Source organism: Pleurodeles waltl, chromosome 1_2 (genome assembly GCF_031143425.1).
Source record: "Pleurodeles waltl isolate 20211129_DDA chromosome 1_2, aPleWal1.hap1.20221129, whole genome shotgun sequence".
Classification (NCBI taxonomy): domain Eukaryota; kingdom Metazoa; phylum Chordata; class Amphibia; order Caudata; family Salamandridae; genus Pleurodeles; species Pleurodeles waltl.
The window spans coordinates 1,333,221,290-1,333,236,524 of record NC_090437.1 but is presented as its reverse complement, the minus strand read 5'-3'; the positions used below and the strand labels follow the sequence as shown (position 1 = coordinate 1,333,236,524).

At 50.0% G+C, this 15,235-nt stretch overlaps 1 protein-coding gene across 4 annotated transcripts in view; it reads right to left on the bottom strand.

Moving 5' to 3' along the window:
• Nucleotides 1–15,235, bottom strand: part of LOC138251737 (long-chain-fatty-acid--CoA ligase ACSBG2-like) — a 359,144-nt gene that overhangs the window by 221,602 nt on the left and 122,307 nt on the right. For 2 of the 4 annotated variants that reach the window (XM_069205675.1, XM_069205676.1), the window contains exon 1: nt 14,692–14,901. The exons of the other annotated variants lie outside the window; for them this stretch is intronic. In XM_069205675.1, the coding sequence (XP_069061776.1) occupies nt 14,692–14,710 (19 nt within the window). In that variant the 5' untranslated portion in view covers nt 14,711–14,901. Of the gene's footprint in view, nt 1–14,691; nt 14,902–15,235 lie in introns of those variants that run through there. 4 annotated transcript variants of the gene reach the window in all.

Below are 15,235 nucleotides of genomic sequence, written 5' to 3'. Positions count from 1 at the left end.
ACACATGAAGAGCACAACTAGGCAAAAATGAATGAGGCTATATGCACATTGAAGGGAGCACGTGGACGTAAATGAGAAGCAGATGTCAGCAAAATGTAAGTGCGCATTAATGAGGAACAGGTGAGAACATAAAAAGCAGAGGTATATAAAAGAGGAGCTGGGGCACATATGTGAAGCTCATGTGTACAAGTATTGTGAAAATGTATAAGGAGCAGCTGTGAATAAAATACATGAGGAGCAGGTGAGAACAAACAAGGAGGGACACATCATAGGGAACAGGTGTGAACATAAAATCTAGGTGCACATGAAAGAGGAGCAGATGCACATACATGAGGAGAGTATGTACCAGGAGCAGGTGAACATGTATGAAGAGCAGCTGCACATAAGGAGAGATGTGCATAATTTAGGACAAGGTATATGTAACAGGTGTATACCTAGGAAGAGCAGGTGCACACACAGGAAGATCACATGCACACGCAAGAAGAGCAGGTGCACACACAGGAAGAGTAGGTGCACACACGGGAAGAGCAGGTGCACACACAGGAAGAGCACATGCACACATGGGAAGTGCAGGTGCACACACAGGAAGAGCAGGTGCACACATAGGAAGAGCAGGTATACACACAGGAAGAGCAGGTGCACACAGAGGAAGAGCAGGTGCACACACAGGAAGAGCAGGTGCACACAGAGGAAGAGCAGGTGCACACACGGGAAGAGCAGGTGCACACACGGGAAGAGTAGGTGCACACACGGGACGAGCAGGTGCACACACGGGAAGAGCAGGTGCACACATAGGAAGAGCAGGAGCACACACAGGAAGAGCAGGTGCACACATAGGAAGAGCAGGAGCACGAAGAGCAGGAGCACACATAGGAAGAGCAGGAGCAGACACAGGAAGAGCAGGTGCACACAGAGGAAGAGCAGGTGCACACACAGGAAGAGCAGGTGCACACACAGGAAGAGCAGGTGCACACAGAGGAAGAGCAGGTGCACACACAGGAAGAGCAAGTGCACACAGAGGAAAAGCAGGTGCACACACGGGAAGAGCAGGTGCACACACGGGAAGAGTAGGTGCGCACACGGGACGAGCAGGTGCACACACGGGAAGAGCAGGTGCACACACAGGAAGAGCAGGTGCACACACGGGAAGAGCAGGTGCACACACGGGAAGAGGAGCTGCACACACAGGAAGAGCAGGTGCACACACGGGACGAGGAGGTGCACACACGGGAAGAGCAGGTGCACACACGGGAAGAGAAGGAGCACACACGGGAAGAGCAGGTGCACACACGGGAAGAGCAGATGTACACACGGGAAGAGGAGGTGCACACACGGGAAGAGCAGATGCACACACGGAAAGAGCAGGTTCACACACAGGAAGAGCAGGTGCACACACAGGAAGAGCAGGTGCGCATGTGATGTATGCAGCATCATGGATTACAACTCCCAGCAATCCTTACCACCTGACAACACCCCCGGGGGGAGGGCTTGAGAAGCAACATCATAAACAGTGCTTATTTTGTGCAGGTGCTCGGCAACAGCACTCATTTTTGGACATCAAGACTTATCTTTCATGATCAGACTTTGCCAGAGCAAGAGAGAGAAAGGCAGAGAAGGGAGGAGGAGAAAGGCAACGCAGAGATGAAACTGAGCTCCCAAAAGTGAGATAAGGAGACAGGAAATGTAGGGCGATGGAAGAAAGTGGCATGAGGTGGAATCAAGACCAGAGAGCTTTGGCATGCGGCCACCATGGACTCGGGCAGCACCAATGGGGCGGGTTCTGATTAAACACTCATCTTCCATAACATTAGCTTATTCAGTATAGCGCTTTCTGCTGCTAGCGCGGCACCATGGCACTCTCTTTGGGCACCATACTGTACGGTATTGTGGCATCCATTGGGCACGTGTGTCTGGGTGTTTGGGTGCGAATGATTAGTAAAGGGTCACGTGTTTTGGACAGTAACGGTTTGTGCTACTTAATGTAAAAATAAAATGTTTGTGTGAGTGGTGGACCAAAACATTTCATTTGTTGAGATGAAAGATGGGGTCCCCATGGCCTGAACTGCAGACAAGCGCCTCACCCTGCATCTTTAGTGACTGAAGCACATTTCGATGCTAGTGACAGAGTAAACATTGCAAGGACTGGATAACCTCTCGGGTGATTAGTGCGCTATACAAATCAATATAACATACCATAACAAGCGTTTGAGACGGCAATGCTTCTTAGCACTGCTTATTTACTAACGCTGCATCTCGTTACCACGGTTACGATCAACAGGTTTATACATCTGCACAATTATCGATCACTTGTCATTCTTTAGGTCACTGGAAGATGCTCTTCTGGCCTTTGTCCTTGATCCTGCCCCTTCTTGCCTGGCCTCCCCACTTTCTGCTACCCCGCTCTCCTCCCCTGCTTCGCCCCCTTTCCTCTCCTTCTCTTCTCCTTACAGAAATGGTGTATATATTTGATGGGTGAGGCTGTAAACAAGGCAGTATTAAATTCCTGTTTTGCTTGCCTAAATGTAGGAAACGACTGGGACCTCCACAGTTGCACTCCTCTTGACGAACCCCCTTATAGGTACTTTCTTCCTTATTCCTAGCTGAAGCAAACTTGAAGTTTGGAAGTTTGGGCGGAAGCCGCTTGCCTCTCCGTCCGTCTTTATGGTACTCGCGCTATGTGTTTTAGTGGTTTGTTACCAGATGGAGCCTTGCCCCGTGCATTGTCCCTGCGGCCCCTCCGCTGACCATGGGGTACTCGTGTAGCTGCCGCCTTCCCCGTTATGATGCCCGCCCCCCACTAAATACCAATGGCTCCTACTAACATTCTCACGTGGAATGTGAGAGGTATACTCATATCTCAAAAGGCATTCCATTCACATTGGATTTTTGCAGGAAACGCACCTACATGGTCAGAGGCTGCTAGGCTGCAGCGGCGCTGGCGCGGACAGCTATTCGCCACACACTTCTCCTCCTATGCCAGGGGCGCTCTTATATGGGTTAAACCGGGCACCCCCTTTGTCGCCAAGGAGCGGGTAATTGACGTTGAAGGTCATTATGCATTTATACGCCGACGTTTAGATGGCCGCGCACTAATTTTAGGATCTATATATGCACCAAACACAGCGCAGGCTTCGTTCTTGCACAGGCTGTCCGGCGCGCTGTCCCGCTGGAGTGGAATTCCGTGGCTCGTGGGAGGGGGACTTTAACAGTGTCTTTAACCCAGGGCTTGATCGCTCCTTCCCGCCACTGCCCACGGCACCCCGGTACGTGCTGCCAGCTCGCTGCCTAGTTGGCTCCAACACTGACACTTGACAGATACTTGGCGCCACCGAGATGACCAGGTTTGGGTCTACTCGTAGTATTCTGTCCCCCACAACCTGCATGTGAGACTAGACAGAATCCTTTGCACTGGCAACTCAGAGTCAAAACTGGTTCAGCCATATCTGGACCAATCCCAATAGGTAGGTGTAGCCGTCAGGGCTGTCCCCTCTCTCCCTTCCTCTTCTCATTAGCAATCGAACCTCTGGCGGCGGAGCTCCGCCATCAGGGGGCAAGTTGGGGCATCCCGTTGGGAGACGGGCTCTATGTGGTGTCCTTGTACACGGACGACCTTCTCCTCTATTTTAGAGCTATCTCCAATGTCCCCGCTGAAGTTACGCTTCACCTCCCTGTCTGGCCTGCGTGTCAACGGGGGCAAATCATGTTTGTTCCCTTTTCACCAGGAGGTGCAGGACCCAGCCCTGGTGCTCTCTGGTACTCTGGTCCTTTGGCAGCCCAGAATATTTAGATATCTCTGGGTCTGAATATATCATTTACTGACTGATCTGCATGATGGAAATCTTAAACATGCGGTCACCTCTAATCGTACTCAGATGTCCTTCTGGCAGACTTTGCCTTTATTGGTGATGGGCCGAGTGGCCCTCCTGAAGATGATGGCGCTTTCCCGCCGGGACTTCATTAGGAATACAGGCCGCTGCCGAGTTGCACTGGTGAAACTTTATGCGCCGCTAGATAGGGGCGGCCTCGCGGTGCCTAATCTGGAGCACTATTACCTGGCCTCCCAATGACAGTGGGTAGCTAGGTGGCTCTCGGGCCTACAATTATCGGACACAGCTACAGCGTGGCACCATGGGCTTCAGCAAGCATGTCTAACTTATTCCACCCAAACAGGTGGGCTAAATCCCCAGATCCCCTCCTCCTAAGCGTGCCACGCTGATGCTACCGCAGGAGTATTTGCCTTTAACGAGCGCTGACTCCCTATGTGCCAGCCCTGGCCTTATTGGGTACTCGCAGGAGCACCACGTTTACAGCTGCAGGGGAGTTAGAGACCTGGCGTGCGGTAGGACTACACACACTGGGCGATCGGCACCAGGACAGCACTCTGACCCCCTCTGACATATTGGCAGCAGAGACTGGTTTACCACCGGGACAATTCCTTCTTTACAACTCTTTGCGGGCATCTCTGGCACAGCAGTGGGGGGACATATCGATAGAACTGCCAACTCATTTGACGATACAATACCTACAGGTCATGGGCCAGGGTAGGCACTTGGTGCATTAGCTAGCTCTTTGCAAGTACACGCTGCATCTGCGCACGCTGGATTAGTGCAAGTGGGAAGAAGATCGCGCCCGACCTTTTACGGACAGGGAGCGGGAGATGGCCCAGGAAAGCCCCACCAGCATCCTGCATAATGCGCGATTCCGTCTGATTCAATTTTACATACTACACAGGGCTTATCTCACCACTGAGAAGATTAACAGGTATTTTCACCGCACTGCTGCGTCTTGTCCCAGATGTGCGCTGCCTGCGGCAGATTTCCTGCATATGATGTGGTCATGCCCGTCCCTGCATGCTAACTGGCAGGGAGTGACGTCCTGCCTTTCTGTCTGCACGGCACACCTGGCACTACCTACCTGGGAGGCATGAATATTGGGCCCATTACCAGAACTAGGAAGCAGAAGGCAATCTCTAAATTCTTGGAGTCGGGACGTTTGGCAGCTAAGCGATGCATTACCAAAAGGTGGAAGGTCTGAGAACCCTCCTTCATCGTGGCATGGATGCGCTCCTTCTTGGCAGAGGGGACGGCGCTGCGTAGGGAGGACAACATGGGGCTACGCAAATGCCCGCTGCCCTGCAGCTGGGAAGACATGCTGACAGAAGTTAGGATGCTGCGGGGCGTGTTGCACCGATGGGCAGTGCAGGGTGGGCAGAGTGTATCTCCTTCGGGAGGAGTCGTAGGGCTTCAGCCGCGACCTGGCTCTGTCGCGAGGGTGCACGAGTGTCTGAGTGGAAAAGGCGAGATGGGAAGCAGGGAAACAAAACATGTATAAGGCTATAGGCACGGGCTCTGGTTATAATTGTTGAAACCATTGTTGTTACCAACTGTCACTCCATGTTATACCAAAAAAAGGAAGAGGTAAATCTCCTCCTTATGTCGCAACTGCTACGAATGGTTATTCATTTTGGTAATACCAAGACTCCACTGCCACTTTACACGGACACATGCTTAGATGATTGGAGCTCTGGGGGACCCCGGAATCGTGGAGGTGCTCCCCTCTCACCCATGTACAATGTATTCGATGTTACTGAAGACACACATGCACTGCACCCCCTAAGTGGGAGGTGGGACTAGCGGTTGCCGGGGATGTATGGTGTGAAGCGGATTAAGATGTAAAAACCTGAATTAAAAGATTTATGAAAAAAATAACACACCATAACAAGGGCACTCTCATAAAAAACTGAAAGTGCCCGCAGGTCTACGGTAACTTATATCCGAATAGCCTGTCCAATGGTCCTGGAACTTCTAGCACTATTCACAGACACCGCCAAAAATATCTCATTTACTCCTGCCAGGAATTCAGAAATACTTTTCTGGAGTGTGTGAATGCATTAGATATGGCCAATTTCACTGTCACAAGTTCGGATATATGTGTAGTTGTAAATCTCACTTGCAGGGAGGGAAAATAATGTTTAGATTTGCTGAGGTCTAGCAAAAGGGATTTTTCCAGGAAAATAAGAGCACGTTTCACAGGGAATCCCAATCCCCCTGTGCAGACTGCTCTGCTAATGAGGACTCCCACAGCAGCAGTAGGATCCTGCCTGGAAAGTACCTGACCTTTGCAGCAGTACGCCTGGAAACATGCACCTAGTGCCGCTATCCATGTATAATTCAGGGGCTATTTGTAAACAGCACAAAGTAGAACAAGCATTGGCAAAGCCAATAGGTCTTGCGTTGGCCGCCAGCCTTGTAGCAATTCTTGTTTTGTTTTTTCATGGTTTTTGCACAACTTTATTGTTTGGGGTTCGCCTGGCCCTCATCAATGTAAAACAAAATCATCTGCTTCAGACAAAAAAAATGTTTTCATTAAAAGAAAAACACACATTACCATGGTAGTCCCTGCCACCGAAGGGAACTACTTTGTGTGGATGTGTTCACTGTGAAAGGACGACAACTCGTAGTGAAGTCAGCCAATGGCTGAAATGAGCTGATATATTGTACCTTAAAGTGTGCTGGTGTGGGTGGAAGAAAAATGAGAAGAAAAAAAAAGGAAGGAAGGAAGGAAGAAAGAAAGAAAGAAAAGAAAGAAAGAAAGAAAGAAAGAAAGAAAGAAAGAAAGAAAGAGAGGAAGAAAGACACAACAATTTCAAATGGACACAGTCCGATATGGTGTGAAAAAGCAGCAGCCAGAAATGCAAAAAACTCCAAAGGGAATTTACAACAGCACTGACAGGAGATGGGATATGATAAAGATGGAATATGCATCAGACGTGTCCTGCCAAGGGCAACACTAACATCATTGTAAAGTAAATATAAAAACACTGGCACTGAAGGGAAGTCGCTTGTGTGTGGGTCTGCTGCTTGTGAGAGAGTAAAGTGCAGTCACTCACAGTGACGTGAACCAGTGGCTGAAGTGGGCGACCTATTCTAGAGGGCGGAAGCAAAATCTGAATGACACAACAGCAGACCAATGGTTGAAGAGAGTTGGCTGATGCCCCTATAAGTACAGTATACATATTTCAGTAAAATCAAAAGGTCTGGGCTAACGCCAGACCTAAAAGCTATGTTCAGATAGAGACAAAGCTCTTATGTACTTTTCCTTCTGATTTTGAGAATCAGGCTGCATTTATTGGACATGATGAGCCGCAGCTGCTCTGTAAATCAGCGGCGTCCAGCTCTGGGCACTTCTGGGACTTTGGCTGCTGCTTAGGACATGAACATGTTGTGCTAACAAAGTAGAAGTTCGAGGCAGAGTGTTAAAAGGGAGGGGTTTGATGACAAGCTAGAGCTGAATCTAGATGTAGTCTAGGGTTATGCTCAGGCCGGAGTGGGAACCCAAAGCAGCCCTGGTAAATTTGTCAGATTAGCCCCCAGGCTGAGGGGGGGCACAGGGGAGCGGTGTTGCGGGGGGAAGAGTGCAAAGCACTGTTGCAAAACCGGCCCCCAGTAACAAAAACCTGTCCCACACCCTTCCAGCTCACCGGGAAAACACCTGATGCCCGCTACGCACAGTCCGGCCCTGGTTATGCTGCTAGCCTTAGAACCTAAAGAGACAGCCTCTAATCCCAGTTTGCAGTTTGGCCTCAAATATTTTATAATCCTGGGCAAAGTACTGTCTCTGTGCCTCAGACTCTACGTAGCAGTAGGGAGAGGATGTGGCTTTAGGGCCAGAGCTTCCAACTTTGGAGCTGAGGGAACCAGGTTGTGTCTCTGCGTCGGCTGAACATCCTGCGATTCTGGACAAATCACTTCATCTCCCTGTGCCTACAATTCAGTACCTTGAGACCCTCACGTGTGATTTGCTGCGGTTTACAAATTCTGGATTCATTTATTTATTTATAACTTAACATTTTTCTGTCCTTTACTAACCCAGGTACACGCTGTTTCCCCAACACATCCTGGTTCCTGCTAAATCTTAACTCAAGTAGGCTCCAGAGACAGTGGTGTGATGCAAAATTTGATGACCACTGCGAGTCGATATAGATCACCGAATCACAAAACAGGGCTTGGTACATCCAAATATCCTTCTTTCTGGTCGCAAACGGCCTAATAAAATTGGGCCGTTTGTGATAAGAAAAAAAGCTCTGTACTTCACTTTTGTAGTAACCTACGCTTTTGTGGTAACATACACTTTTGTAGTAAGTCCAGCACTACACATGGCAACTACTGGTGCTGCGGCACTCTTCCATAGAAAATATTGGAGGTGGAGACTTGGTGTAAGTTACTACAAAAGTGCAGTTTGTGAATCAGGCCCAAAACTTTTGCTTCCTGAATTCTGCAAATTTGGGTAATTGGCAACAGGGAATGTGAGGGAAGTTTTACAACTTCGCAAATGGGAAGATTCTCTTCTCGAAGCCCAAACAAGAGGGCCGTTTCCCCACCAGTGGCAGAGACGTTTTAGGGCATGGGCAGAGTGGGCAACTGCCCAGGACCCCTCCCTTGCAAGGGCCCCCCCTCGCCCTCCCCAGGGAAAGCGAACTGTCTCTTCATCTGGCTAATCTCTTTCTACTTCCCAGTCTTTCTCGCTTGTCAGGAGGCATTTTAACGATTCTTGGGGTCCTGGCAAGACCACTGTTTTGTGTGAACTGAGTTTCTGAAAGTTTGTTTAACATATTGCAAGCTTCAACGGGCAGTACAGTTATGAACAGGGGCCCCAAAATCTGTGTCGCCCAGGGCCCCAAAAAATCTTAAGGCAACACTGGGGATGGACCAGGACATCCATCCTGTGTTTGGAAGCAGCTCCCAGTGTGTTGCAGGCAGGGTGGGGGCAGGATTGGTGGGGAGGTGGGGGCCCTGGGTGAGTCTGGGCGACGGAGGTGGTGCCGTCGGGTAAAAGACGGGTGCAGGGCAGCTAGGGGTGCTTGCAGGGGCGTGGGCTGAAGTGGGGGGCATCAGTTCCCCTGCTCTCTCTGCTCTATCCAGGGAAGAGGAATGTCCTCAGAGGGCTGCTTGTTAAATGTGGACCTTTGCAGCTTCATGGTCGCCACTTTGCGCAAGACTCTACAAATACTTGCACTGAACATTGCAACCCCTAAACAGCACTTTACATGCAAGTATAGTTGTGCGAGTGACAGGACCGGCCCCTTTAAGCCCCGCTTCTAGCCGCTGTAAGAGCCTTCCGAACAAAGAGATGCATTTCACAGGAAGAGCAGGCGAGAGGACATCATGCCGGCAGCTCCAGGGTTTTGTTCTCTTAGAAAACAAATGAACCTCACGTTTCCTGGAATTCATTTTCAGTACGTCCAGAGATCACACAGTGAGTCAGAACAAGGAGGAAAGAGGGGCGCATGTCAGGACCTAGGGGCTGCCACAGGATCAGGGTACCCACAAAACACAGACACGAGTCAGAATTCAGGCGCCTGCGCTTACTGCGTCCATGAAATACAGACACGAGTCACACTGTGTCCATGAAACACAGACTCATTGTGCCCCAGAAACACAGGAATGTCAGAAGACAGGTGTATGAACTTACTGTGTCCATGAAACACAGACTCAGTGTGCCCATGAAACACAGGCACGAGTCAGAATTCAGGGGCATGCGCTTACTGCGTCCATGATACACAGACACGAGTCAGAATTCAGGTGCATGCGCTTACTGCGTCCATGAAACACAGACACGAGTCAGAATTCAGGTGCATGTGCTTACTGTGTCCATGAAACACAGACACGAGTCAGAATTCAGGCGCACACGCTTACTGCGTCCATGAAACACAGGCACGAGTCAGAATTCAGGTGCATGTGCTTACTGTGTCCATGAAACACAGACACGAGTCAGAATTCAGGGGCATGCGCTTACTGTGTCCATGAACACAGACACGAGTCAGAATTCAGGTGCATGCGCTTACTGCGTCCATGAAACACAGACACGAGTCAGAATTCAGGTGCATGCGCTTACTGCGTCCATGAAACAGACACGAGTCAGAATTCAGGTGCATGTGCTTACTGTGTCCATGAAACACAGACACGAGTCAGAATTCAGGGGCATGCGCTTACTGTGTCCATGAACACAGACACGAGTCAGAATTCAGGTGCATGCGCTTACTGCGTCCATGAAACACAGACACGAGTCAGAATTCAGGTGCATGCGCTTACTGCGTCCATGAAACACAGACACGAGTCAGAATTCAGGTGCATGTGCTTACTGTGTCCATGAAACACAGACACGAGTCAGAATTCAGGCGCACACGCTTACTGCGTCGATGAAACACAGACACGAGTCAGAATTCAGGCGCCTGCGCTTACTGCGTCCATCACACACAGACACGAGTCAGAATTCAGGCGCCTGCGCTTACTGCGTCCATGAAACACAGACACGAGTCAGAATTCAGGCGCACACGCTTACTGCGTCCATGAAACACAGACACGAGTCAGAATTCAGGCGCCTGCGCTTACTGCGTCCATGAAACACAGACACGAGTCAGAATTCAGGCGCACGCGCTTACTGCGTCCATGAAACACAGACACAAGTCAGAATTCAGGCGCCTGCGCTTACTGCTTCCATGAAACACAGACACGAGTCAGAATTCAGGCGCACGCGCTTACTGCGTCCATGAAACACAGACACAAGTCAGAATTCAGGCGCCTGCGCTTACTGCTTCCATGAAACACAGACACAAGTCAGAATTCAGGCGCACGCGCTTACTGCGTCCATGAAACACAGACTCAGGAGTATCCATGAAACACATATTCAAGTCAGAATTGTTGTACAGAACATAAGGTGGTAGTGTATGTACTTGAATGTATACACTGCTATGTTCAGCCATAGATGGCAGAGTTGTACAAAACATTAGGTGGTACTGTGTGAACTTGGATGAGTACTCTGCTCTGCTCAGCCAGGACTGGTGCGGGATTGTTAGGTGGTACTGTGTGTGCATTTCAATGTGTACTCTGCTCTGCTCAGCCAGGACTGGTGCGGGATTGTTAGGTGGTATTGTGTGTGCACTTGAATGTGTACTCTGCTCTGCTCAGCCAGGACTGGTGTGGGATTGTTAGGTGGTACTGTGTGTGCATTTGAATGTGTACTCTGCTCTGCTCAGCCAGGACTGGTGTGGGATTGCTAGGTGGTAGTGAGTGCACTTGAATGTGTACTCTGCTCCCCTCAGCCAGGACTGGTGCGGGATTGTTAGGTGGTAGTGAGTGCACTTGAATGTGTACTCTGCTCCGCTCAGCCAGGACTGGTGCTGGATTGTTAGGTGGTATTGTGTGTGCACTTGAATGTGTACACTGCTCTGCTCAGCCAGGACTGGTGTGGGATTGTTAGGTGGTACTGTGTGTGCATTTCAATGTGTACTCTGCTCTGCTCAGCCAGGACTGGTGTGGGATTGTAAGGTGGTACTGTGTGCACTTGAATGTGTACCCTGCTCTGCTCAGCCAGGACTGGTGTGGGATTGTTAGGTGGTAGTGAGTGCACTTGAATGTGTAGCCTGCTCCGCTCAGCCAGGACTGGTGTGGGATTGTTAGGTGGTATTGTGTGTGCACTTTAATGTGTACTCTTCTCCGCTCAGCCAGGACTGGTGCGGGATTGTTAGGTGGTATTGTGTGTGCACTTGAATGTGTACACTGCTCTGCTCAGCCAGGACTGGTGTGGGATTGTTAGGTGGTACTGTGTGTGCATTTCAATGTGTACTCTGCTCTGCTCAGCCAGGACTGGTGTGGGATTGTTAGGTGGTACTGTGTGTGCATTTCAATGTGTACTCTGCTCTGCTCAGCCAGGACTGGTGTGGGATTGTAAGGTGGTACTGTGTGCACTTGAATGTGTACCCTGCTCTGCTCAGCCAGGACTGGTGTGGGATTGTTAGGTGGTAGTATGTGCACTTGAACGTGTACCCTGCTCTGCTCAGCCAGGACTGGTGTGGGATTGTTAGGTGGTACTGTGTGTGCATTTGAACGTGTACTCTGCTCTGCTCAGCCAGGACTGGTGTGGGATTGTTAGGTGGTACTGTGTGTGCATTTGAACGTGTACTCTGCTCTGCTCAGCCAGGACTGGTGTGGGATTGTTAGGTGGTAGTATTTGCACTTGAACGTGTACCCTGCTCTGCTCAGCCAGGACTGGTGTGGGATTGTAAGGTGGTACTGTGTGCACTTGAATGTGTACCCTGCTCTGCTCAGCCAGGACTGGTGCAGGATTGTTAGGTGGTACTGTGTGCACTTGAATGTGTACACTGACCTGCTCAGCCAGGACTGGTGCGGGATTGTTAGGTGGTACTGTGTGTGCATTTGAACGTGTACTCTGCTCTGCTCAGCCAGGACTGGTGTGGGATTGTTAGGTGGTACTGTGTGTGCATTTGAATGTGTACTCTGCTCTGCTCAGCCAGGACTGGTGTGGGATTGTAAGGTGGTACTGTGTGCACTTGAATGTGTACCCTGCTCTGCTCAGCCAGGACTGGTGTGGGATTGTTAGGTGGTACTGTGTGTGCTTTTGAACGTGTACTCTGCTCTGCTCAGCCAGGACTGGTGTGGGATTGTTAGGTGGCACTGTGTGTGCATTTGAATGTGTACTCTGCTCTGCTCAGCCAGGACTGGTGTGGGATTGTAAGGTGGTACTGAATGCACTTGAATGTGTAGCCTTCTCTGCTCAGCCAGGACTGGTGTGGGATTGTTAGGTGGTAGTGTGTGCACTTGAACGTGTACCCTGCTCTGCTCAGCCAGGACTGGTGTGGGATTGTTAGGTGGTACTGTGTGTGCATTTGAATGTGTATCTGCTCTGCTCAGCCAGGACTGCCTTATTATTACAACACGGTTCCTAAGCATTCACAGTGTTTTCAGGAGATCTAAAGGAAGTAGAGGGAGACAGCACACTTTGTGCAAGACTGGATAACGTGATCACGCATGCTGGGCAGTGCCACACGGTGGCTTGTGTGGTTGGCTGCGGGGAGGTGGGTACCTTCCTTCGTGTGGCCTGGAGCTGCTCGAGGATACAGCCCCACTGGTCATCCATCAGAGAAACAATGAAGGAGGTGATGGGATGCTCTACACCAGATACAGCCGAGTCTTGAACCTATTGAACATATGACTCGCCACCTAGGTACAGCAAACTGTGGGTACCCCTTGGCCTTCAGGTTGCTAAGAGATATATAGCACAGAATTAGGGGCACCAACATCATGAGACTGGCAACAAGACATGAATTGGTGCATGCCTGCAGAAAAGACAATTTACCAAATGAAAGAAGGTGTTGTCGTAGTTTGGACTCTTGCTCTGGGCAAGACTGCTGGTTAAAGGATGACAGTACTTTTGCTTGTAGGCGACTATGCCTATCCTACAACAAGACGCAACTGTTGTCCCAACCTTACCGGCTCACTAGCAGCACCTCACCAAAAACACAATAGTAAAAGGTGATTTGTGGCAGCCTTTAAACATGGACTCGAGAGTAAGACATCACAGGGAGTGTCGTGGTTAAACAGAGATTACCCCTTTCTCGCAGATATATCATGTATCACACAAACACAGGCAATGACAAAGATGCAGTAAAGTTTCAATAGTTTTTATTTAACTTAACTGCAATTTGCGATAAGTTGCATGGGCTGCAATGATGAGGATAATGAATAATGCAAGAAACAGAATTGTGAAGACGAGAGTCATTATTACAAAGACCCCCACCATCTTGCCATGCATAGAAAAGACATACGAGATGTAATATGCCCTAATACCCTAACATGATAGGCCTAACCTCCTACCTAAAGGAGAGCTGGGTTTGTTAAACCTAATGTGCCAAAGCCAGGTCCATGAGAGGAGCCCCCAACCCTCGTTACCTTGGAATGAGGTCTCTATCTCAGACTCCGCAGGGACACGGAGACCGTCAAGACGACTGCAGCATCGGTATCAGCGATGGTGACGAGGCCCTCTGGTCGGAATCCCTCTGATTATCTGTCTGAAGTGTGATGTATTTATACAGATCTACAAGGTACCCTTACGTAGGTGTATTCCTAAACAATAGATAACAGGCATGCTTGGGACGGCAATTAATATCAACAATCCCTCAAAAGTAAAGAGAGGGAAAGTCCCTAAGTGTGAACACCTACTGTTTGTTTGTCTTTGTTGCTTGATCTTGACGCCTTGGCGCGGTGACACTGATAATGTAACTCCTAACAAGTGGCCTAACTATAAACAAGGCAGCCATCTTAGAAGAAATAAATAATTAAATGGGCTAAGACAGAGCCAGCTAAGTAGGTTAAAAGTCACTAGGTGACGGGGGCATCTGCAAGCCAGAGGCTGAGCTAACTCCTGTATTCCATTAAAACGAACTAGGATTCACTACAGTGTGGTCGTCCTGGAGGGCCTGTGGGGGAGGTGGGGATGGGAGGGGTGGTCCAGATACAGTGTATGGGTACAAAGATAACCTGTGAATCCGAGCCAGTGCATTCACCAGATCATATATGTGCATGTGTATACTTAATATTGTTTGTTTGTGTTTCTTCCTTAATTTGGAAACTAATCAATAGTAATTTTTTTAAACGTTTGTAAGGCAGGATTATAACTCACAACTGAGGAGTGAGCCCTTGCACTACATTCTAGCTCCTAGAAGAGGGAGCCTGCAGCAGCCAGGAGACGCCTGGCTTGCAGGTAGAAGCTGACGCCACTCCTCTTCCAAGCACTGTGGGTCACACCGTGTGCCAGGAGGCCTCTAGTACACTCCCAACCCCTCTGCTGCACGATTCTAGCCTCCCATTCACTCATTCATCCTCCAACACTTACCTAGGGCTGGTCGCTGCATTTCCAGCTCTTCCTCTTAAGCTCTGTCCTTAAGGAGGAGGGACAAGGGAGTGAAAGATGATGCAGAAACAGCCCCACGTGGTGTGAAATCCGAGCTGGACAGAGGGATAAACAGTGGCACCGGCTCTGGGGGTGAGGTCCCTCCGGCTCCCCAGAAGCGTCGAAGCCGCGGCAGCCTGTGCCCAGGCTGCTGCAGGAGCACAGCCCATGCAGAGCTCAAGCCCGACCAGAAGAACCGGTCCCACCACCTGATCCTTCCATGAAAGAGGAAACCAACCCCGAAGCGCACCAAACTCTCAGCAGCCAGAGCTTCAGAAGGCAGCGCTTCATCTGTGACACAGCAAGTGCCAGGAGTCCCCAGAGGAGCCCACTGCGGCCTGCCCCACCCATTGCCCCTGCCAGTGCTGCCAACCACCGTACCCACACGGCTACTAACCCTCGCTCTGCTACTAGTGTGACAACTCAGACTACTGCAGACCCCCGAAGCTGTGAGAATACCTGGGGCAGGAGGGATTATTCATACTTA